Here is a 25,133-nt window from a genome sequence, read left to right on the forward strand (position 1 = left end):
AGACATGTGCGAGAAAAAAAAAAGCTCATTATTGTGTAATAAGTTAGGAATCATAGATTCATCTTTTATGTGTCTACGACTATAGTGTGTATACAACTATATTAGATGTATAGTGAAGTGAGAAAAAAATTAAATAGATAAATAAAATAAAAAAGAATACTCATTTTAAAGGATTTTTTTCTTTTCAGACCAGAGAGTTGGTACAACAGACAAAGGAAGCAGACTATACTAGATCTACCATCAATCGCCTTATGTGCTGTCAGAGAGGTAAGTAGCTATAGTTTTCTCTATGTATTTTGAATATTTTACTGTGAATTCATTAATCCAGTTTGTCAACTGACTGTAATTTACTTTTACATGCAATGGTTTAGTTAGTTATGACCAGAGAGTGTCTGTTGTGCAAATCTCTTTTGCTATATAAACATATACAACCATAACATTATGACCACTGACAGGTGAAGTGAATAACACTGATAATTATCACTTATCATGGCACCTGTCAGTTGGTGGGATATATTAGGCAGCAAGTAAACATTTAGTTCTCAAAGTTAATGTGTTAGAATCAAGAAATGTTAAAACAGCCATTGCCACAAAGGGGTTAAAAAGATTTCTTATATTTGACTTTCTGTAACTAGATCATGATGTGCTTTGTTATTTAATTACAGGCCGACTCTAATGTGATAAACAAAGTTTCTATGAGTTGGGCAGAATTATATATTTTTTTCCCAATTACACCTTGTCTCCCATACAACATATTGCAACATTGTGTAGCAGTTGTTTCTTCTGTTGTTGCTGAATATAAATTCCCATAACGTTTACCTGCCATGGCCGACTTAGCTTCAATTGTGAGTTGGAGTAAAACTGCGATATTTGAATCGTTAGGTGGTAATAGCGGAGCTACGTTTGAGTCTAAACAGTCCAGTTACTCTTGTTTACTTAAAATTTTGGTGCAGGATGATTTTTACGTAGGCTGACACTCCCTTATTTTGCTAAGGTTTCCCTCAGCTATTATTCACTGGAAATCAATGTCACCTTTCGCTTTTAATTCTAAATTCTCCTGCCGATGTAATGACTGTGACTGACCAAAACTTAATAATTAGGAGGGGTGTCCACATACTATGGTATATGCGCTCTTTCCAGTACTTGGATAAAATAGAATAAATCAATCCTCTGATAATGTTTGTGCTTCAGATGCAGCTCTAAATTCAAAATATTTGGATGTTCCTGTGAGATGGCAAAGAAATCCTTCTTTACATTTAGAATCTTGTTTAATTTTCCAATAACTACCCTTCAAGAACACCCTTTTTTGATGTACATTTATCATATTTACCCCACTCGAATACCATACAGAATGATATCTTAACCCCTTAAGTACCAAGCTGTCTTAACATTTTTACATTATGTTTAGCTGTAATTTTTCTGTTTCATTTAGTCTACCCACACAGATTATATATTGTTTTGTCCAAGACAAGAATGGCTTTAAATACTGTTATTTTAATGGTATCTACTATATCATTATAAATGATAAAAAATATATATAAAATATGTTAGAATAATTGTAAAAAAAAAAAAAAGCTGACTTTTATTGATGAAATACTGTTTTTATATATTTTTTTGTGCATATATTTTTTTGTTTTTTCAATATATTTTTGATTTACCCAATCAAACCGTATATTTTTGAGAACTAGACACCTCAGGGTATTTTAAATGATAGCACTTTAAATCTTTTCATGCACTGATTCTACTACCAGCCGTTGTCAATGTTTGTGTAGTATTTTGTTTCTTTTCACACATTGCAATTAAGGTATTTACAGCTCCTGGTATTAAGTCACTTCCAAATACCCCAAAACCTATTGCGCAACAGTTAGTACAGCGATAGCACCTATCCATATATTTGTCAGGTTGGGGACTAAAAGGCAACATTTGGGACATGGAGATTTCAGTTTTTCAACTTGGAATTTTGACACCTAATCACCCTGTCCTCTAAACTCTTTCTGTGACAGGATTTTTGTGAAAATGCAGTGCTCCTAAAAATTGACTTTTTTCTTTAGATTTTGTTGAAACGTAATGGTTCTCCTGATGGTAATATCACCGGGGGAATTATTTTTACATTACCACATTTTGATTTTAAAATTTTCTTTTAAATATCTTATAAGGATAGTGCTAGGTAAGATGTTTCATTATAATTGTCACTGGGATGATTAAGATTTTATATTTATAATATAAAAAGATTTATGATTTTAAATGAAATATTTTTGTTGTTTTACTTATCAGTAGTCGTCAAGGGGTTAAATAAAACACCAGTATACTGTTATTCAGTTTAAATGTTCCCTTTAAAACACTGCACCTGTAAGCACAGTTTATGACACCATTTTCCTTGGACACCATGCCCAAATACTAGGCAGTCCGGTTTAAAACCGGACACCAGATAGAAAAACGTATCGAATACGTGCACCGCGGTTCTTTGTCATTAATAAAAAAAGATATATAATAAAGAATTCACTAAAATGCGAACATGAGTTTAAGACTCTTTTAATTCTATCTTAACCAACTATCTTAATCAACTATCTTAACCAACTATCTACTATGAACTATGTTCAGTCCGCATCATTCCGTGATGATCTCAAATGGAATGTGCAAAGTAAAGTCATTAAGTAGGGGGTTCAGGTTCCTCAGCATCAAAATATTGATCCTGTTCCTCTTCTTCCGCAAAATCTTCTTCAAAATCCTCGGTTCTGGCCGCTTCATAGCTGGTCAAAGGGACGTGGAAGTCATAAAATGCTGCTGTGTTGGTATTTTTGAGCAGCTCTTCCAAAATTCTGTTTGCCTGAATCACATCCTCTTGGTCTAATGGATGGCTGAAGATGTTATCTATCATCAGGATTTGTAACAACAGCAATGAAAGCAGAAGTGTTGCTACCCAGAATTTAAGTTCGTTGTGCGCAGCCTCAATACGGTTCATTCTCTCCTCCAGTTGTTGCTGAATTTTGAGGTTCTCCTCATGCTCTCTGAGTATCTGTATGAGGGCCTCATCACTTGGGAGAAGGAATGGGCGGAGGACAATGGTGTAAACCAAAAGTGCACACACTTTGAAAATAGCGAAATACATGGTGGACCTAGAAAGAGACAAAAAGAGAAAATTGGTCTAAATAACTTAAATTCTATATCTAACACCATACAGGTGCCCACACAGGACGAGGAGGCTTCATTTAACAGGAAATTTAGATGAGAAATAGGTGACCTCTCATAAAAACAGGAATCATGCTGCTAAATAATGGAAGAACATCCCTATTTATCAGGTGTCACCACAGGAGGCGTAAATCCACTCATCACAGACCATCCCCTCTGTATAAAGGGCATTACCAGGTACAAATTAGGCTGCACTTACCTTTCCCTACTACTGTAAATGTAGAATAAAAGTCAGGGAGACGCTACTCAGTGCACCCCGCTAGGGGGCACTAACAGGCTAATTAGCTCTGTACAATCTCCGACTCGTATCTCCTCTCGCAAGTCAATTGTTTTTCCTCTTGCAAGTTAATTGTATCTCCTCTCTCTAGTACTGCTCGGTAAAGTGTTGCTAGCAGTAGTGGTGAGTGGCTGTGTGCTGCTCCTGTTTAGAGCTTCCTGCCTCTGTGACATCATAGACCATGCATGCCTCTGTGACATCAGCGAGCATGCCTGTAATGGTTGCTATGATACGGAAGGAGCACAAATCCAATAGGGTAGAAAATAAAATTGTGTGCAAGATTTTCAAAATTGGTACAATGTGGCAGAAAACAAAGTAAAGGCCAACTATGAGTGCTTTTTAGCTGCTTAGAAGACAGTGCCTTATATGTTTAAGTACAAGTAACTACATGGACATAGTCAACTAAGTTGAAAAAAGACATATAGTCCATCAAGTTCAGTCATTCCACAAACCCAAATGAGTTCATCCAGAAGAAGGCAAAAACCCCCACTAAGCCTGTAATGTCATCTCCAATAACTACATATGCTTTGAAAAATAAATATTTTTTAAATATTTTTAAAAAACTTATTTTTAATTTCATGCTAGTAATAAAAAAATTGTAAACCTGCTATAACTCCCTCATTTGCTACCCATGCTACGTTATACATAGCTTTAAGCACTGGGTTTTCATCACTTAAGCCAGAAGCTTTCAACCACATGCGGCTGTTTTAGTACAGTATATACAAGAGACATTTAAAGTTTTAACAATTATTTTATTTTTGTCTACATAAGACTTATAGAGCCTATAGACCTCTTCCACCTGTTATTATTTCATGTTTTAGCGTGTGTGAGGATGCAAGGAACAAGGAAATATCGTATAAACCTTCTCACATGGATTCATTAGGCAATGTAACAAATACTTTTCTTAAAGGTATATATATATAAAACTAAAGTATATTTTCAGGTATTTATAGCTCCTGACATATGTCACTGCCAAACACCGCCCCAAAATGTGTTCAGCAACATTGAGTACAGTGATACTATGTATGCATAGGTTTGTCAGGTTTGGGGCTAAAAAACCAACATTTGGGACATGAGCATTTCAGTTTTTCAACTTGGAATTTTGACACCTGCTCTCTAGACTCTTTCCTTGGCAGGATTTTTTTGTGAAAACACACCGCTCATAAAAATAAACTTGTTTTTTGCACTTTTTTCTTTAGATTTTGTTGGAACTGGATGGTGCCCCTAATGGTGATACCACTGGGGAATTGTTCACATGTTACCACATTTTAATTTAAACACTGCACCTGTAAGCACAGTTTCTGCCACCATTTTCCTTGGACACCATGCCCAAATACTAGGCAGTCCGGTTTAAAACCGGACACCTGATAGAAAAACCTATCGAATACGTGCACCGCGGTTCTTTGTCATTAATAAAAAAAAATATATATCATAAAGAATTCACTAAAATGCGAACATGAGTTTAAGACTCTTTTAATGCTATCTTAACCAACTATCTTAACCAACTATCTTAACAAACTACTATGAACTATGTTCAGTCCGCATCATTCCGTGATGATCTCAAATGGAATGTGCAAAGTAAAGTCATTGAGTAGGGGGTTCAGGTTCCTCAGCATCAAAATATTGGCCGTGTTCATCCGCAAAATTCTCTGCAAAATCCCTGGTCCTGGCAGCGTTGTAGCCGGTCAAAGGGACATAAAATGCTGCTGTGTTGGTATTTTTGAGCAGCTCTTCCAAAATTCTGTTTGCCTGAATCACATCCTCTTGGTCTAATGGATGGCTGAAGATTTTATCTATCATCAGGATTTGTAACAACAGCAATGAAAGCAGAAGTGTTGCTACACAGAATTTGAGTTCTTTGTGCGCAGCCTCAATGCGGTTCATTCTCTCCTCCAGTTGTTTTTGCTGAATTTCGAGGTTCTCCTGCGCAGCCTCAATGAGGTTCATTCTCTCCTCCAGTTGTTGTTGCTGAATGTCGAGGTTCTCCTCATACTCTCTGAGTATCTCTATGAGGACCTCATCAATCACAGTGTCAATGTCACTTTCGTGAAGGAATGGGCGGAGGACAATGGTGCAAACCAAAAGTGCACACACTTTGAAAATAACCAAATACATGGTGGACCTAAAAAGAGACCAAAAGGAGAGAAAAATTGGCCTAAATAACATAGATTCTATATCTAACACCATACAGGTGCCCACACAGGACGAGGAGGCTTCATTTAACAGGAAATTTAGATGAGAAATAGGTGACCTCTCATAAAAACAGGAATCATGCTGCTAAATAATGGAGGAACATCCCTATTTATCAGGTGTCACCACAGGAGGTGTAAATCCACTCATCACAGACCTTCCCCTCTGTATAAAGGGCATTACCAGGTACAAATTAGGCTGCACTTACCTTTCCCTACTACTGTAAATGTAGAATAAAAGTCAGGGAGACGCTACTCAGTGCACCCCGCTAGGGGGCACTAACAGGCTAATTAGCTCTGTACAATCTCCGACTCGTATCTCCTCTCGCAAGTCAATTGTTTTTCGTCTTGCAAGTTAATTGTATCTCCTCTCTCTAGTACTGCTCGGTAAAGTGTTGCTAGCAGTAGTGGTGAGTGGCTGTGTGCTGCTCCTGTTTAGAGCTTCCTGCCTCTGTGACATCATAGACCATGCATGCCTCTGTGACATCACCGAGCATGCCTGTAATGGTTGCTATGATACGGAAGGAGCACAAATCCAATAGGGTAGAAAATAAAATTGTGTGCAAGATTTTCAAAATTGGTACAATGTGGCAGAAAACAAAGTAAAGGCCAACTATGAGTGCTTTTTAGCTGCTTAGAAGACAGTGCCTTATATGTTTAAGTACAAGTAACTACATGGACATAGTCAACTAAGTTGAAAAAAGACATATAGTCCATCAAGTTCAGTCATTCCACAAACCCAAATGAGTTCATCCAGAAGAAGGCAAAACCCCCCACTAAGCCAGTAATGTCATCTCCAATAACTACATATGCTTTGAAAAATAAATATTTTTTAAATATTTTTTAAAAACTTATTTTTAATTTCATGCTAGTAATAAAAAAATTGGAAACCTGCTATAACTCCCTCATTTGCTACCCATGCTACATTATACATAGCTTTAAGCACTGGGTTTTCATCACTTAAGCCAGAAGCTTTCAACCACATGCGGCTGTTTTAGTACAGTATATACAAGAGACATTAGTCACTTTAAAGTTTTAATAATTATTTTATTTTTGTCTACATACGACTTATAGAGCCTATAGACCTCTTCCACCTGTTGTTATTTCATGTTTTAGCGTGTGTGAGGATGCAAGGAACAAGGAAATATCGTATAAACCTTCTCACATGGATTCATTAGGCAATGTAACAAATACGTTTCTTAAAGATGAATCGCTACTTGTAGGTAGATTTCATTAACTATACCATGGAGAATAATTGTAAACGTAAAATAGAACAGCTCTGTATGTGAAACAGATGCGACTGCAGTTATTACTCATAAAGCTGAAAGAATGAACTTTGAGTAATATATATTGCATTAAAGTAACATGATGCCCCTTCTAGTGATGTCCGGATCATGAACGAATCGTTCATTTGATCCGATTCTTTTTAGTGATCCGGATGAACCGGTTCAGTAGACTGAACGATTCATTTGTAGCAGTGCCAGTTCAGTCTGTGAATCATGCAGCTGTAACCTTATCCTAGAGTGAGTCATCTGCAGAGCACTCAGACACAGACTCTGGGGTCAGGTTACAGCTCATTAATTCACAGAGGAACGATGACTCATAGAGTCAGAGAGTCGTTCAAAGATTCGAATGATCCAATGATTCAAATGATTCGAATCTTACAGAGATCTGAATCTTACAGAGATTCGAATCATTCAGAGAATATTACTGATACCATACTTTTAAAAAATAAATACATTAATAATGTTCACTGCCCCCAGGATTTAGATTCCCCTGAGTTTGCCCCCCTTTACCTATAACTGCACCTTCAGTTAACTTTATTAAATTAACCCTTAGTCATCAGCACAAAATTAACCCTTATACCCCATCAACCATAACTGCCCCTAAATTAACCCTAAAGCCCCCATCAACCATAACTGCCCCTGAAATTAACCGTAAAGACCCCATCAACCATAACGGCCCCTGCAATTAACCCTAAAGACCCCATTAACCATAACGGCCCCTGAAATTAACCCTAAATACTCCATTAACCATAACTGCCCCTAAATTAATTGCATGTACTCCAGATAAATTACCTAATAAATTGGTATGGTTGATGGGGTCTTTAGTGTTAATTTAGGGGCAGCTATGGTTAATGGGGTGTTTAGGGTTAATTTAGGGGCAGTTGTGGTTAATGGGGTGTTTAGGGTTAATTTAGAGGCAGTTATGGTTGACGGGGTGTTTAGGGTTAATTTTAGGGGCAGTTATACCTAATGGGGTGTTAATGGTTAATTTTAGGGGCAGTCATGGTTGATGGGGTGTTAAGGGTTAATTTTAGGGGCAGTCATGGTTGATGGGGTGTTAAGGGTTAATTTAATGGTGAGGGTTAATTTAATAATGTTAGCTTAAGGTGCAACAGTTGCAGGTAAAGGGGAATGTAAATCCTGGGGGCAGTGATTATTAATGTATTTATTTATAAAAGTATGGTGATATTATCTGAATGATTCGAATCCCAATGAAGGCAGAGAGTCGTTCAAAGATCCGGATCTTACAGCGATCCGGATCTTACAGCGATCCGGATCACTGTAAGATTTGGATCCCTGTAAGATCCGAATCTTTGAACGACTCTCTGCCTTCATTGACATCACTCGAGTAGGCAGGCAGGAGGGTTCATTGACTAATGAAAGGGGCGGGGCCAATCGTTAGTGTGCCTGCACGGAGTTACTGGAAAACAGTAACTCCTGTGAGTCACACTGAGTGATCCGAAGATTCGGATCATGAATCGGATCATTTCAGTCGAAATGATCCGATTCACTTTAATGATCCGAACTTCCCATCACTAGCCCCTTCTGAAACTGAATAAAATGTAAATCCGTACAATAAAGCCAGGGATGGTGAAGATGGTTCCTGTTAAACAAAGTCAAACAGACTCAGATACCTTCTAACAAAGAGATATGGAATATATATATATATATATATATATATAAAACTACAGTATATTTTCAGGTATTTATAGCTCCTGACATATGTCACTGCCAAACACCACCCCAAAATGTGTTCAGCAACATTGATTACAGTGATACTATGTATGCATAGGTTTGTCAGGTTTGGGGCTAAAAAAACAACATTTGGGACATGAGCATTTCAGTTTTTCAACTTAGAATTTTGACACCTGCTCTCTAGACTCTTTCCTTGCCAGGATTTTTTGTGAAAACACACCGCTCATAAAAATAAACTCTTTTTTTGTGCACTGGATGGTGCCCCTAATGGTGATACCACTGGGGAATTGTTCACATGTTACCACATTTTAATTTAAACACTGCACCTGTAAGCACAGTTTATGCCACCATTTTCCTTGGACACCATGCCCAAATACTAGGCAGTCCGGTTTAAAACCGGACACCTGATAGAAAAACCTATCGAATACGTGCACCGCGGTTCTTTGTCATTAATAAAAAAATATATATATCATAAAGAATTCACTAAAATGCGAACATGAGTTTAAGACTCTTTTAATTCTATCTTAACCAACTATCTTAACCAACTATCTTAACAAACTACTATGAACTATGTTCAGTCCGCATCATTCCGTGATGATCTCAAATGGAATGTGCAAAGTAAAGTCATTGAGTAGGGGGTTCAGGTTCCTCAGCATCAAAATATTGGCCGTGTTCATCCGCAAAATTCTCTGCAAAATCCCTGGTCCTGGCAGCGTTGTAGCCGGTCAAAGGGACATAAAATGCTGCTGTGTTGGTATTTTTGAGCAGCTCTTCCAAAATTCTGTTTGCCTGAATCACATCCTCTTGGTCTAATGGATGGCTGAAGATTTTATCTATCATCAGGATTTGTAACAACAGCAATGAAAGCAGAAGTGTTGCTACACAGAATTTGAGTTCTTTGTGCGCAGCCTCAATGCGGTTCATTCTCTCCTCCAGTTGTTTTTGCTGAATTTCGAGGTTCTCCTGCGCAGCCTCAATGAGGTTCATTCTCTCCTCCAGTTGTTGTTGCTGAATGTCGAGGTTCTCCTCATACTCTCTGAGTATCTCTATGAGGACCTCATCAATCACAGTGTCAATGTCACTTTCGTGAAGGAATGGGCGGAGGACAATGGTGCAAACCAAAAGTGCACACACTTTGAAAATAACCAAATACATGGTGGACCTAAAAAGAGACCAAAAGGAGAGAAAAATTGGCCTAAATAACATAGATTCTATATCTAACACCATACAGGTGCCCACACAGGACGAGGAGGCTTCATTTAACAGGAAATTTAGATGAGAAATAGGTGACCTCTCATAAAAACAGGAATCATGCTGCTAAATAATGGAAGAACATCCCTATTTATCAGGTGTCACCACAGGAGGTGTAAATCCACTCATCACAGACCTTCCCCTCTGTATAAAGGGCATTACCAGGTACAAATTAGGCTGAGCTTACCTTTCCCTACTACTGTAAATGTAGAATAAAAGTCAGGGAGACGCTACTCAGTGCCCCCCGCTAGGGGGCACTAACAGGCTAATTAGCTCTGTACAATCTCCGACTCGTATCTCCTCTCGCAAGTCAATTGTTTTTCCTCTTGCAAGTTAATTGTATCTCCTCTCTCTAGTACTGCTCGGTAAAGTGTTGCTAGCAGTAGTGGTGAGTGGCTGTGTGCTGCTCCTGTTTAGAGCTTCCTGCCTCTGTGACATCATAGACCATGCATGCCTCTGTGACATCACCGAGCATGCCTGTAATGGTTGCTATGATACGGAAGGAGCACAAATCCAATAGGGTAGAAAATAAAATTGTGTGCAAGATTTTCAAAATTGGTACAATGTGGCAGAAAACAAGGTAAAGGCCAACTATGAGTGCTTTTTAGCTGCTTAGAAGACAGTGCCTTATATGTTTAAGTACAAGTAACTACATGGACATAGTCAACTAAGTTGAAAAAAGACATATAGTCCATCAAGTTCAGTCATTCCACAAACCCAAATGAGTTCATCCAGAAGAAGGCAAAACCCCCCACTAAGCCAGTAATGTCATCTCCAATAACTACATATGCTTTGAAAAATAAATATTTTTTAAATATTTTTTAAAAACTTATTTTTAATTTCATGCTAGTAATAAAAAAAATTGGAAACCTGCTATAACTCCCTCATTTGCTACCCATGCTACATTATACATAGCTTTAAGCACTGGGTTTTCATCACTTAAGCCAGAAGCTTTCAACCACATGTGGCTGTTTTAGTACAGTATATACAAGAGACATTAGTCACTTTAAAGTTTTAATAATTATTTTATTTTTGTCTACATACGACTTATAGAGCCTATAGACCTCTTCCACCTGTTATTATTTCATGTTTTAGCGTGTGTGAGGATGCAAGGAACAAGGAAATATCGTATAAACCTTCTCACATGGATTCATTAGGCAATGTAACAAATACGTTTCTTAAAGATGAATCGCTACTTGTAGGTAGATTTCATTAACTATACCATGGAGAATAATTGTAAACGTAAAATAGAACAGCTCTGTATGTGAAACAGATGCGACTGCAGTTATTACTCATAAAGCTGAAAGAATGAACTTTGAGTAATATATATTGCATTAAAGTAACATGATGCCCCTTCTAGTGATGTCCGGATCATGAACGAATCGTTCATTTGATCCGATTCTTTTTAGTGATCCGGATGAACCGGTTCAGTAGACTGAACGATTCATTTGTAGCAGTGCCAGTTCAGTCTGTGAATCATGCAGCTGTAACCTTATCCTAGAGTGAGTCATCTGCAGAGCACTCAGACACAGACTCTGGGGTCAGGTTACAGCTCATTAATTCACAGAGGAACGATGACTCATAGAGTCAGAGAGTCGTTCAAAGATTCGAATGATCCAATGATTCAAATGATTCGAATCTTACAGGGATCTGAATCTTACAGAGATTCGAATCATTCAGAGAATATTACTGATACCATACTTTTAAAAAATAAATACATTAATAATGTTCACTGCCCCCAGGATTTAGATTCCCCTGAGTTTGCCCCCCTTTACCTATAACTGCACCTTCAGTTAACTTTATTAAATTAACCCTTAGTCATCAGCACAAAATTAACCCTTATACCCCATCAACCATAACTGCCCCTAAATTAACCCTAAAGCCCCCATCAACCATAACTGCCCCTGAAATTAACCGTAAAGACCCCATCAACCATAACGGCCCCTGCAATTAACCCTAAAGACCCCATTAACCATAACGGCCCCTGAAATTAACCCTAAATACTCCATTAACCATAACTGCCCCTAAATTAATTGCATGTACTCCAGATAAATTACCTAATAAATTGGTATGGTTGATGGGGTCTTTAGTGTTAATTTAGGGGCAGCTATGGTTAATGGGGTGTTTAGGGTTAATTTAGGGGCAGTTGTGGTTAATGGGGTGTTTAGGGTTAATTTAGAGGCAGTTATGGTTGACGGGGTGTTTAGGGTTAATTTTAGGGGCAGTTATACCTAATGGGGTGTTAATGGTTAATTTTAGGGGCAGTCATGGTTGATGGGGTGTTAAGGGTTAATTTTAGGGGCAGTCATGGTTGATGGGGTGTTAAGGGTTAATTTAATGGTGAGGGTTAATTTAATAATGTTAGCTTAAGGTGCAACAGTTGCAGGTAAAGGGGAATGTAAATCCTGGGGGCAGTGATTATTAATGTATTTATTTATAAAAGTATGGTGATATTATCTGAATGATTCGAATCCCAATGAAGGCAGAGAGTCGTTCAAAGATCCGGATCTTACAGTGATCCGGATCTTACAGCGATCCGGATCACTGTAAGATTTGGATCCCTGTAAGATCCGAATCTTTGAACGACTCTCTGCCTTCATTGACATCACTCGAGTAGGCAGGCAGGAGGGTTCATTGACTAATGAAAGGGGCGGGGCCAATCGTTAGTGTGCCTGCACGGAGTTACTGGAAAACAGTAACTCCTGTGAGTCACACTGAGTGATCCGAAGATTCGGATCATGAATCGGATCATTTCAGTCGAAATGATCCGATTCACTTTAATGATCCGAACTTCCCATCACTAGCCCCTTCTGAAACTAAATAAAATGTAAATCCGTACAATAAAGCCAGGGATGGTGATGATGGTTCCTGTTAAACAAAGTCAAACAGACTCAGATACCTTCTAACAAAGAGATATGGAATATATATATATATATATATATATATATATATATATATAAACTACAGTATATTTTCAGGTATTTATAGCTCCTGACATATGTCACTGCCAAACACCACCCCAAAATGTGTTCAGCAACATTGATTACAGTGATACTATGTATGCATAGGTTTGTCAGGTTTGGGGCTAAAAAAACAACATTTGGGACATGAGCATTTCAGTTTTTCAACTTAGAATTTTGACACCTGCTCTCTAGACTCTTTCCTTGCCAGGATTTTTTGTGAAAACACACCGCTCATAAAAATAAACTCTTTTTTTGTGCACTGGATGGTGCCCCTAATGGTGATACCACTGGGGAATTGTTCACATGTTACCACATTTTAATTTAAACACTGCACCTGTAAGCACAGTTTATGCCACCATTTTCCTTGGACACCATGCCCAAATACTAGGCAGTCCGGTTTAAAACCGGACACCTGATAGAAAAACCTATCGAATACGTGCACCGCGGTTCTTTGTCATTAATAAAAAAATATATATATCATAAAGAATTCACTAAAATGCGAACATGAGTTTAAGACTCTTTTAATTCTATCTTAACCAACTATCTTAACCAACTATCTTAACCAACTATCTTAACAAACTACTATGAACTATGTTCAGTCCGCATCATTCCGTGATGATCTCAAATGGAATGTGCAAAGTAAAGTCATTGAGTAGGGGGTTCAGGTTCCTCAGCATCAAAATATTGGCCGTGTTCATCCGCAAAATTCTCTGCAAAATCCCTGGTCCTGGCAGCGTTGTAGCCGGTCAAAGGGACATAAAATGCTGCTGTGTTGGTATTTTTGAGCAGCTCTTCCAAAATTCTGTTTGCCTGAATCACATCCTCTTGGTCTAATGGATGGCTGAAGATTTTATCTATCATCAGGATTTGTAACAACAGCAATGAAAGCAGAAGTGTTGCTACACAGAATTTGAGTTCTTTGTGCGCAGCCTCAATGCGGTTCATTCTCTCCTCCAGTTGTTTTTGCTGAATTTCGAGGTTCTCCTGCGCAGCCTCAATGAGGTTCATTCTCTCCTCCAGTTGTTGTTGCTGAATGTCGAGGTTCTCCTCATACTCTCTGAGTATCTCTATGAGGACCTCATCAATCACAGTGTCAATGTCACTTTCGTGAAGGAATGGGCGGAGGACAATGGTGCAAACCAAAAGTGCACACACTTTGAAAATAACCAAATACATGGTGGACCTAAAAAGAGACCAAAAGGAGAGAAAAATTGGCCTAAATAACATAGATTCTATATCTAACACCATACAGGTGCCCACACAGGACGAGGAGGCTTCATTTAACAGGAAATTTAGATGAGAAATAGGTGACCTCTCATAAAAACAGGAATCATGCTGCTAAATAATGGAAGAACATCCCTATTTATCAGGTGTCACCACAGGAGGTGTAAATCCACTCATCACAGACCTTCCCCTCTGTATAAAGGGCATTACCAGGTACAAATTAGGCTGCACTTACCTTTCCCTACTACTGTAAATGTAGAATAAAAGTCAGGGAGACGCTACTCAGTGCCCCCCGCTAGGGGGCACTAACAGGCTAATTAGCTCTGTACAATCTCCGACTCGTATCTCCTCTCGCAAGTCAATTGTTTTTCCTCTTGCAAGTTAATTGTATCTCCTCTCTCTAGTACTGCTCGGTAAAGTGTTGCTAGCAGTAGTGGTGAGTGGCTGTGTGCTGCTCCTGTTTAGAGCTTCCTGCATCTGTGACATCATAGACCATGCATGCCTCTGTGACATCACCGAGCATGCCTGTAATGGTTGCTATGATACGGAAGGAGCACAAATCCAATAGGGTAGAAAATAAAATTGTGTGCAAGATTTTCAAAATTGGTACAATGTGGCAGAAAACAAAGTAAAGGCCAACTATGAGTGCTTTTTAGCTGCTTAGAAGACAGTGCCTTATATGTTTAAGTACAAGTAACTACATGGACATAGTCAACTAAGTTGAAAAAAGACATATAGTCCATCAAGTTCAGTCATTCCACAAACCCAAATGAGTTCATCCAGAAGAAGGCAAAACCCCCCACTAAGCCAGTAATGTCATCTCCAATAACTACATATGCTTTGAAAAATAAATATTTTTTAAATATTTTTTAAAAACTTATTTTTAATTTCATGCTAGTAATAAAAAAATTGGAAACCTGCTATAACTCCCTCATTTGCTACCCATGCTACATTATACATAGCTTTAAGCACTGGGTTTTCATCACTTAAGCCAGAAGCTTTCAACCACATGCGGCTGTTTTAGTACAGTATATACAAGAGACATTAGTCACTTTAAAGTTTTAATAATTATTTTATTTTTGTCTACATACGACTTATAGAGCCTATAGACCTCTTCCACCTGTTATTATTTCATGTTTTAGCGTGTGTGAGGATGCAAGGAACAAGGAAATATCGTATAAACCTTCTCACATGGATTCATTAGGCAATGTAACAAATACGTTTCTTAAAGATGAATCGCTACTTGTAGGTAGATTTCATTAACTATACCAGGAATGTAAATCCTGGGGGCAGTGATTATTAATGTATTTATTTATAAAAGTATGGTGATATTATCTGAATGATTCGAATCCCAATGAAGGCAGAGAGTCGTTCAAAGATCCGGATCTTACAGTGATCCGGATCTTACAGCGATCCGGATCACTGTAAGATTTGGATCCCTGTAAGATCCGAATCTTTGAACGACTCTCTGCCTTCATTGACATCACTCGAGTAGGCAGGCAGGAGGGTTCATTGACTAATGAAAGGGGCGGGGCCAATCGTTAGTGTGCCTGCACGGAGTTACTGGAAAACAGTAACTCCTGTGAGTCACACTGAGTGATCCGAAGATTCGGATCATGAATCGGATCATTTCAGTCGAAATGATCCGATTCACTTTAATGATCCGAACTTCCCATCACTAGCCCCTTCTGAAACTAAATAAAATGTAAATCCGTACAATAAAGCCAGGGATGGTGATGATGGTTCCTGTTAAACAAAGTCAAACAGACTCAGATACCTTCTAACAAAGAGATATGGAATATATATATATATATATATATATATATATAAAACTACAGTATATTTTCAGGTATTTATAGCTCCTGACATATGTCACTGCCAAACACCACCCCAAAATGTGTTCAGCAACATTGATTACAGTGATACTATGTATGCATAGGTTTGTCAGGTTTGGGGCTAAAAAAACAACATTTGGGACATGAGCATTTCAGTTTTTCAACTTAGAATTTTGACACCTGCTCTCTAGACTCTTTCCTTGCCAGGATTTTTTGTGAAAACACACCGCTCATAAAAATAAACTCTTTTTTTGTGCACTGAATGGTGCCCCTAATGGTGATACCACTGGGGAATTGTTCACATGTTACCACATTTTAATTTAAACACTGCACCTGTAAGCACAGTTTATGCCACCATTTTCCTTGGACACCATGCCCAAATACTAGGCAGTCCGGTTTAAAACCGGACACCTGATAGAAAAACCTATCGAATACGTGCACCGCGGTTCTTTGTCATTAATAAAAAAATATATATATCATAAAGAATTCACTAAAATGCGAACATGAGTTTAAGACTCTTTTAATTCTATCTTAACCAACTATCTTAACCAACTATCTTAACCAACTACTATGAACTATGTTCAGTCCGCATCATTCCGTGATGATCTCAAATGGAATGTGCAAAGTAAAGTCATTGAGTAGGGGGTTCAGGTTCCTCAGCATCAAAATATTGGCCGTGTTCATCCGCAAAATTCTCTGCAAAATCCCTGGTCCTGGCAGCGTTGTAGCCGGTCAAAGGGACATAAAATGCTGCTGTGTTGGTATTTTTGAGCAGCTCTTCCAAAATTCTGTTTGCCTGAATCACATCCTCTTGGTCTAATGGATGGCTGAAGATTTTATCTATCATCAGGATTTGTAACAACAGCAATGAAAGCAGAAGTGTTGCTACACAGAATTTGAGTTCTTTGTGCGCAGCCTCAATGCGGTTCATTCTCTCCTCCAGTTGTTTTTGCTGAATTTCGAGGTTCTCCTGCGCAGCCTCAATGAGGTTCATTCTCTCCTCCAGTTGTTGTTGCTGAATGTCGAGGTTCTCCTCATACTCTCTGAGTATCTCTATGAGGACCTCATCAATCACAGTGTCAATGTCACTTTCGTGAAGGAATGGGCGGAGGACAATGGTGCAAACCAAAAGTGCACACACTTTGAAAATAACCAAATACATGGTGGACCTAAAAAGAGACCAAAAGGAGAGAAAAATTGGCCTAAATAACATAGATTCTATATCTAACACCATACAGGTGCCCACACAGGACGAGGAGGCTTCATTTAACAGGAAATTTAGATGAGAAATAGGTGACCTCTCATAAAAACAGGAATCATGCTGCTAAATAATGGAAGAACATCCCTATTTATCAGGTGTCACCACAGGAGGTGTAAATCCACTCATCACAGACCTTCCCCTCTGTATAAAGGGCATTACCAGGTACAAATTAGGCTGAGCTTACCTTTCCCTACTACTGTAAATGTAGAATAAAAGTCAGGGAGACGCTACTCAGTGCCCCCCGCTAGGGGGCACTAACAGGCTAATTAGCTCTGTACAATCTCCGACTCGTATCTCCTCTCGCAAGTCAATTGTTTTTCCTCTTGCAAGTTAATTGTATCTCCTCTCTCTAGTACTGCTCGGTAAAGTGTTGCTAGCAGTAGTGGTGAGTGGCTGTGTGCTGCTCCTGTTTAGAGCTTCCTGCCTCTGTGACATCATAGACCATGCATGCCTCTGTGACATCACGGAGCATGCCTGTAATGGTTGCTATGATACGGAAGGAGCACAAATCCAATAGGGTAGAAAATAAAATTGTGTGCAAGATTTTCGAAATTGTTTTTTAGCTGCTTAGAAGAGAGTGCCTTATATGTTTAGGTACAAGTAACTACATGGACATGTAAATATGTTTTTGCTTCGGCTTTAGTACTTTTATCACATAATTCAAGACAAGAATTAGACAGTCCTGTTAAAAATATTAATGTGATAAAATCTGACAGGTTTAAAGGTTAGGAGAGCACAGCTAGGATTGGGGTGAGTTGATAGGATCAGGATGATCTGTAGAGGTTGTTAAGATTAGGATTGATTGATTAGGATGATGTCTGAGAGTGTTAGGAGGAAAGGTTGTACACTTCTCAATATGCCTGTTCAGAGACAAACAGTACCACTTTAACGTGACATGATCGTAACACAATTTTCTATTATTCTTCGCTTTCTCTGTGAATTAAGGCTGCCAACAAATTTTATTATCTATTAGTTGAATCGATTTTAACGAATATAAGAAGGGTTTTGGGTTTTTTTGTTTGTTTTTTCATTTTATAATGTGACCTCAGATAGAGGTCGGACTGTAACATTAAGATCCAGAGCAGAATGGCATATAGGGGGGTATAAGGCATATTTTTTTGGGGGGCAGAGTGGCATATATGGGGTATAAGGCATATTTGGTGGGCAGAGTGGCATATCAGGAGGTATAAGGCAAATCAGGGGGGCACAGTGGCATATAGGGGTATAAGGCATAGTTGGGGGGCACAGTGGCATATTTGGGTATAAGATGTATCAGAAGGCACTATGGCATATAAGGGGTATATGGCATATCTAAGGGGGCAGAGGGGCATATCAAGGGGTATAAGGCATATCGGGGGGCACAGTGGCATATTGGGGTATACGGCATATCTGGAGAGGGTAGAGTGGCAATCTGGGGGTATAAGGCATTTCTGGGGGATAAGACATACAGGGGGTATAGGGCATATCTGGGAGGCAGTGTGGCAAGCCTGGGGTCAAATGTGCAGGTTGGGAAATAAAAAAAAAAAATGCATTTTTCTCAGTTTTTTTTATTCTGCTCATTTGTTCATTAAATTATTTTACATAAACAAAAAATGTACATTTATACTCCAAGTATGTGTTTTCTTTCATTCCTTCACAGATTATGCTTAAACCATGGCCCAAATAGAGAAGAAGGTGGGGTTGCTTCGGAAGTCATCGGCCTCTAAGAAACCCCTAAAAGAAAAAGTGGTCTTGATGTATGATGAGATTTTTGCGGTAAGACCAGATTCTTTGCCATTAAATTTGCCTTATAACCGCTGCAAATAAACTTTTTTCCATTTCCATGAATCCTAAGTGATTGCCATACCATCAAATTGTGTCGTGTATTTTGTGTGAGCCCCTTAACTTTCAAATAATTTAAAATAATGTAAACTGACTTGTGTGTATAATCCCTTTATTCCCATTAATTTCTTAGGATCAGAGTTGAACAATTATCTTGCAGGCTGCTACATTTTCTTCTCCTTACTAACTGATTTATTCCTCCCCTGTAAACTTTGGTCATATTTTTTTACCCTGGTTATTTTTTTTTTTTTATATCGGTACTTTGCAAATCACAATGCAATGAGGTTAAGGGTTACCATTTATGCCCTGTTTGTGTTTACTACCTCGCTCTATATGGGTTCACATCTGTGGTTACACTGAGACTATTCAAATATGCATATAAGTAAATTCTGAATTTGAAAGGTTCCTGTGGCAATTAAGCCTTTAAACTTGATGTGTCTCTATGGTTACTGTTCAATTAAAAATTGTTTGAGTAGTGATTTCTAGCATCACATAGGGTAATGCAGAAACAGTCAACAGGTAGCAGGGTGTAAGTAAATAATGTGAAAGTTAAAAACAAACTGCCTTGAAATGTGGTGGCGTTTCAAACATGGCCAGCTCTAGAAGGCTTCCGTATTAAATAGGGATTCCTGATGACATCATCGCTTTTTTATGAAAGAAGAAAATAAGTGTTCTCATTCACCGGCGGTTTTATTACCTATGAGAGTTTGCAGATGATATTTTCTATTAGAGAGTTTTGATATTTCTTTCTTCTTACCTAATGATCAAATCGTTTTAAGTTTGTCCACTTGTATCCGTGTGCATTTAGCACAATGTCAGACACTAATCTCTGATTAGTTGACAGTTTTGCAAACTTTATACAAGATTTCCCTAACTTCCCGCTCTATATTGTAAAATATTCCAGTGAAACGATCAGCGGAAGCATCGTGTGATAGGTGCTGTGCGTGTTTATTTCTAACCTTCACGTGCTTTATTCTCTAGAGAGAAGATCCAGCCAAAGCCAATCCAAGATTTTGGGATGAACTTTTTCTGATGAAGGTGATTTGTTTCTTTTCTTTTTGTTATTCTTAATTTTAAGACTGTGTATATATCTATCTCTCTCTCTCTCTCTCTCTCTCATTCATATATATATATATATATATATAAACTCTATAAAAGGCAATGCAATATCTTTCTGGGGGTAGTTTGTACCTGGGATAGGTACAAATGGGCATTGTTGGCCCTCAATGTGTATTATTTGTGTAGATAGATGCATTCATATTGTCAAAACCTCCCAATGTGATGGATCAATGTATGGCACATAGAAGTGGTGCCCTTCACTTAACGTGTTTTCATATATAGATAGATAGATAGATAGATAGATGTATATATGGTATATATAAATAAAAATTATATGTATATTTTTTTTATTTCTTCTTAGGTAAATCTAGAATATCTTGAAGCCAAGCTGGAATCATTGGATGGTGAAGAATTAATGAAGATAAAAGATAACATTAACAGCCTGTTCCAGCACTGTATCCAGGCATTACGAGCGGAGCACCAGATTCGCGTTGTCAATTCTCTGCAGGTATCGTGGAACTAAATGACTTTCAGCCTTGCTTGAGTTTTGAGCAATTTTGTGTCTAGTCATGTCTTTTCTGCCAGGTTACAGTCTTTTTTACAGATTGATATGTGTGTGTGTATATATATATATATATATATATATAATATATATATAGATTTTTTTTCTCATAAATCAGGTTTTCCTCTGTGAAAGCTTATGTCACACACTTTTAGATAATTTTTATTTCAGTTTACTAGCTAATTTACATTAATAAGTATAAATATTCGTTCTGATTTTTGTGATTTTTTTCACATTCTTGCAGACACTTTGTGCTTTGATTCGAGGTGTTCACCAAAAGAACAAGCCAACGTCAGGCTTTGATATCATTAACATGCTGATGGGGTTTGATAAGGCCGAGCTCAGAATGAAGGTAAAAGGGCACAGAATCAGAGAATATCTTTATATATGTTTGCACTATAACTAGGGCTGCAACTAACGATTATTTAATAATCGATTAGTTGGCCGATTATTTTGTCGATTAATCGATTAATCGGATAAAAAAAACCAATAAGCAAACTTTTGGTTTATTTAAAATTTAATGAACTGGATGTTAAAAAACAACTTAAAATTTACATTAACATTCTTATTTTGTTACGAGAACCCAAACACAATATTTATCAAACTAGTTTTAATACCTAAACCACTCACTTTGCCCCGGCACTTTGCACCCAACACTTTGCACCCAACACTTTGCACCCAACACTTTGCACCCAGCACTTTGCACCCAGCACTTTGCACCCAGCACTTTGCACCCAGCACTTTGCACCCTGCACCCAGCACTTTGCACCCAGCACTTTGCACCCAGCACTTTGCACCCAGCACTTTGCACCCAGCACTTTGCACCCAGCACTTTGCACCCAGCACTTTGCACCCAACACTTTGCACCCAGCACTTTGCACCCAGCACCCAACACTTTGCACCCTGCACCCAGCACTTTGCACCCAGCACTTTGCACCCTGCACCCAGCACTTTGCACCCAGCACTTTGCACCCAACACTTTGCACCCTGCACCCAGCACTTTGCACCCAGCACTTTGCACCCTGCACCCAGCACCCTGCACCCAGCACTTTGCACCCAGCACCCAACACTTTTCACCCTGCACCCAGCACTTTGCACCCAGCACCCAACACTTTGCACTTTGCACCCAGCACTTTGCACTTTGCACCCTGCACCATCACTTTGCACCCAGCACCCAGTCTCCCACTCTGCCCTGCACCCACACTCCCACTCTGCCCTGCACCCACACTCACACCCTGCCCTGCACCCAGTCTCCCACTCTTCTCTGCACCCTGCCCTGCACCCAGTCTCCCACTCTGCTCTGCACCCTGCCCTGCACCCACACCCCCACCCTGCACCCAGTCTACCACTCTGCCCTGAACCCAGTCTCCCACTCTGCCCTGCACCCCCACCCCCACTCTTCCCTGCACCCACACTCACACTCTGCCCTGCCCTGCCCTGCATCCCCACTCACACCCAGCCCTGCATCCCCACTCACACCCAGCCCTGCACCCAGTCTCCCACTCTGACACTCTCACACATAGGCATTCACACATAGAGAATCACTTACCTCAGCTATGGACTCGTTCCACTTCCAATCTTCAAGAAGTCGAAAACTTTATTTGAACGGCAGACCAACATTGAAGCGCGTCACGTAGCTCAAAGAAGGCGGAGACTGCAGCGCGCGTAGCAGAAGCCGGGAAACGCTCGCGGAGGAGGTAAAACGAGCCAAGTTCTCCAACAACTAATCGATCACTCGATTAATTGATAACGGAAATCGTCGACAACGATTTCCGTTATCGATTATTATCAATTTTATCGATTCGTTGTTTCAGCCCTAACTATAACGTCTCAGTGGACAAAAAAGGGCACTGAAAATGACAGATTTAAGAAGATCCCTGTGGCTGACCCAGACGTGGAGTTGCCTTATTTTCTGTGATTTATTGGAAAGCAGGCATCAGTGAAATGAACTTAAAATACTGGAATCTATGTACGACAATATAGAATAATAATCAACTTCTTTTCGTGTTATCAGAATTTGATGGAGAGTTTGGACGTCCTTTTGTGCGGTGAAGGCTCTGAAAGTCTCAAGAGTTTGTGTTTGAAGCTCCTTCTTTGCCTAGTAACTGTGAGTGGACATGATGTTTTCCTCCGACTTTTGCTGCTATTAAACTTTGCTGGGACATGGCACTAACAGTAATTAGAGCACATTTTACTAGAAAAATGGTAAAACAATGTAAGCTTTGAATAAAATATTTATATTTCCCACCCTCAGCACAGCTTACGTGTTATTTGCAGTGCTGTATAGGTATACTTAAGACAACTCTTGTGCCAAGTGCTGAAATATTATTATCTGTCACTTTTGCCAAATCTTACATTTTACTAAATTAGCCTGTGTAGTGAGACTTTCAGGTTAAAATATAATTTGTGATCAGCAGTAAGGGACACTTTTATTGATGGGAATATACATTATTGTAAGTAATTTTTTATTTGTGTGACTAATTCTTGTTGGTTTTCCATTGATATAAATATATGCAGGTTGTGTTCATTCTGTATTCTGTCCTCATTAACATTGTAGGTGACTGATAACATCAGCCAGAACACCATACTCGAATATGTAATGATTAATAGTATATTTGAAGCCATTTTACAGGTATGTGTGCGTTCATCCTAATGTTTTTAAATGTATTCCCACAGAGTGGTGAGGAATGGTCACAATGCCAGCCATTGATATTGTTATAAATCACTCTGAGATTTTAAACTTGTAAAGATGGCAACATAAGCTTACATTTTGAACCGGTACTCCGCAGCCCTTTGTTTACTTTTACGACATCATTATCAACCTTGTCACCTCTGCACAAACCCCAAACTAGTTATGGCGTGGTTTATACGAATTTTGTGTAGATGTTGGCGTCGGGCATTAACGTGTAAATGACCCAAGTCCTTGTGTTTGTCTCTTCAGATTCTCTCTAATCCCCCCAGTAGAAGAGAACACGGCTACGATGCTGTTGTTTTGCTCGCACTTCTTGTAAACTACAGAAAGTACGAGGTGAGTTTAAAGATGAGCATCAATTATCCTGTAATTCTAGCTCTTTACAGCACTATATGATTATATTTATAGGATTTAGTAGGAGAATCCTATATTTTACAGATATTCATTTTGTAGTAGGCAAAAGTTTTTGTGCTGGTAGCACTTTCTTTTTCTTTAGCATGGAAATAAACATGTTCCTTGCTCCGTGCCTGTAAATGACAACTGGCAGATTGCAATAATTATGTATTTTTGACATTGTTTAAAGGACAAGTTCCACTGAAAAGTTTAAAAATATTATAAATTGTATCATGTTGACCTTTGTGCGTCATTTTTTTAAAATGAAAGCAAAGTGGTTATGTCAAATGTTATGAATTTTGTCTCATAGCCGGAGGAGGGCTGGCACCATTCTGTCCCGGGACAAGCTCAAGCTAGAGGCCCGATAATATAATCTCCCAAAACATTGGCTACTGATGGCAAGGGCAACAAAAGCTCAATGTACCCACTCTGACCCTGCCCCATACAGTGGACTACTTAAAAGAAGCACAGCATGGATGCAGTGAGGATGTAAATTCTACCTAAAGCCCTTGTTACTCTACAAACCCTGGGGACCTTTTGTGCAACTGCGAGTAAAAAAACAGAGAAAAACCTCCTGCCAGTGGCCCAAAATCTTCAGAGCGGCTCAGTGGGCAGTAGCCCCCCTGGCCTGCTTACCAGTCCTCTCGTGCTCAGAACCTTCTGTATATGTTAACACGTTGCCCTCTCTTTCCATGTGTCCGCTTATTACTGTCCACTGTCATTGCCTGTTCAGCCTGTCTCTGAGAATGCAGATTTCTGTCTGAATTCACAGACATGATAGGTTGACTATTTGGGGCCGAGTTATTTTTTTGTTCAACCTCTAGTAGCTAGATTAAGATAAAATTGTAGCCACGTCTCAGAACGATTAGTGTGCAGACCAAGAAAATCAACTTATCAGAAAGTATACTTTTGTACTTTTAGTATTGTTTAGTAATTTTGTTTCTATTTGCTCCCACTATAATAATATTTTTTGTGTTTGTTGTATTGATATAGTTGCATGTTTTGATTATTTTTAGTCTGTGAATCCTTACATTGTGAAGCTGTCTATTGTGGATGATGAGAACACACTCAATGTAAGTAAACCTTCCACCTCATTGTTCTGTATTTCAGGGTTTATCACAGGCAGAAATATGGGCTTTTAGCAAAGGGTTCCTGTTTGTCATTAGATTCTGTGGGTTTACCTATAAAAAGTAATTCTGTGTCAGTTCTGCGTTGCATGTTCATGATGGTCGTTCTCTTATTCTTATAGGGAATGGGACTAGTAATTGCTCGTGCATTATTTGAATACAACACGTAAGTTTTTTATAATCATGTATGCAGGTCCTATAACTAGAACAGTTAAGAAACAGGCTACATCGTTTTAAAGCCAGTTCTACCAGATTCATTTGGGGGGGGGGGGGTTGTTGTATCCCTTAAAAGATAAATTTCAGTTCCCA

At 38.8% G+C, this 25,133-nt stretch overlaps 1 protein-coding gene across 1 annotated transcript in view; it reads left to right on the top strand.

Moving 5' to 3' along the window:
- The first annotated feature begins 18,823 nt into the window (after nucleotides 1–18,823).
- Nucleotides 18,824–25,133, top strand: part of LOC149288609 (armadillo-like helical domain-containing protein 3) — a 48,912-nt gene continuing 42,602 nt past the window's right edge. Inside the window, exons 1-9 of the mRNA XM_089491545.1 lie at nucleotides 18,824–18,925; nucleotides 19,973–20,029; nucleotides 20,412–20,558; nucleotides 20,857–20,964; nucleotides 22,627–22,719; nucleotides 23,170–23,244; nucleotides 23,554–23,640; nucleotides 24,714–24,770; nucleotides 24,947–24,990. Coding sequence (XP_089347671.1) covers nucleotides 18,824–18,925; nucleotides 19,973–20,029; nucleotides 20,412–20,558; nucleotides 20,857–20,964; nucleotides 22,627–22,719; nucleotides 23,170–23,244; nucleotides 23,554–23,640; nucleotides 24,714–24,770; nucleotides 24,947–24,990 — 770 coding nt within the window. The remainder of the gene's footprint in view (nucleotides 18,926–19,972; nucleotides 20,030–20,411; nucleotides 20,559–20,856; nucleotides 20,965–22,626; nucleotides 22,720–23,169; nucleotides 23,245–23,553; nucleotides 23,641–24,713; nucleotides 24,771–24,946; nucleotides 24,991–25,133) is intronic.

This window comes from Sceloporus occidentalis, unplaced genomic scaffold (assembly GCF_023333645.1).
Source record: "Sceloporus occidentalis isolate IW3139 unplaced genomic scaffold, rSceOcc1.0.p SCAF_50, whole genome shotgun sequence".
Classification (NCBI taxonomy): domain Eukaryota; kingdom Metazoa; phylum Chordata; class Lepidosauria; order Squamata; family Phrynosomatidae; genus Sceloporus; species Sceloporus occidentalis.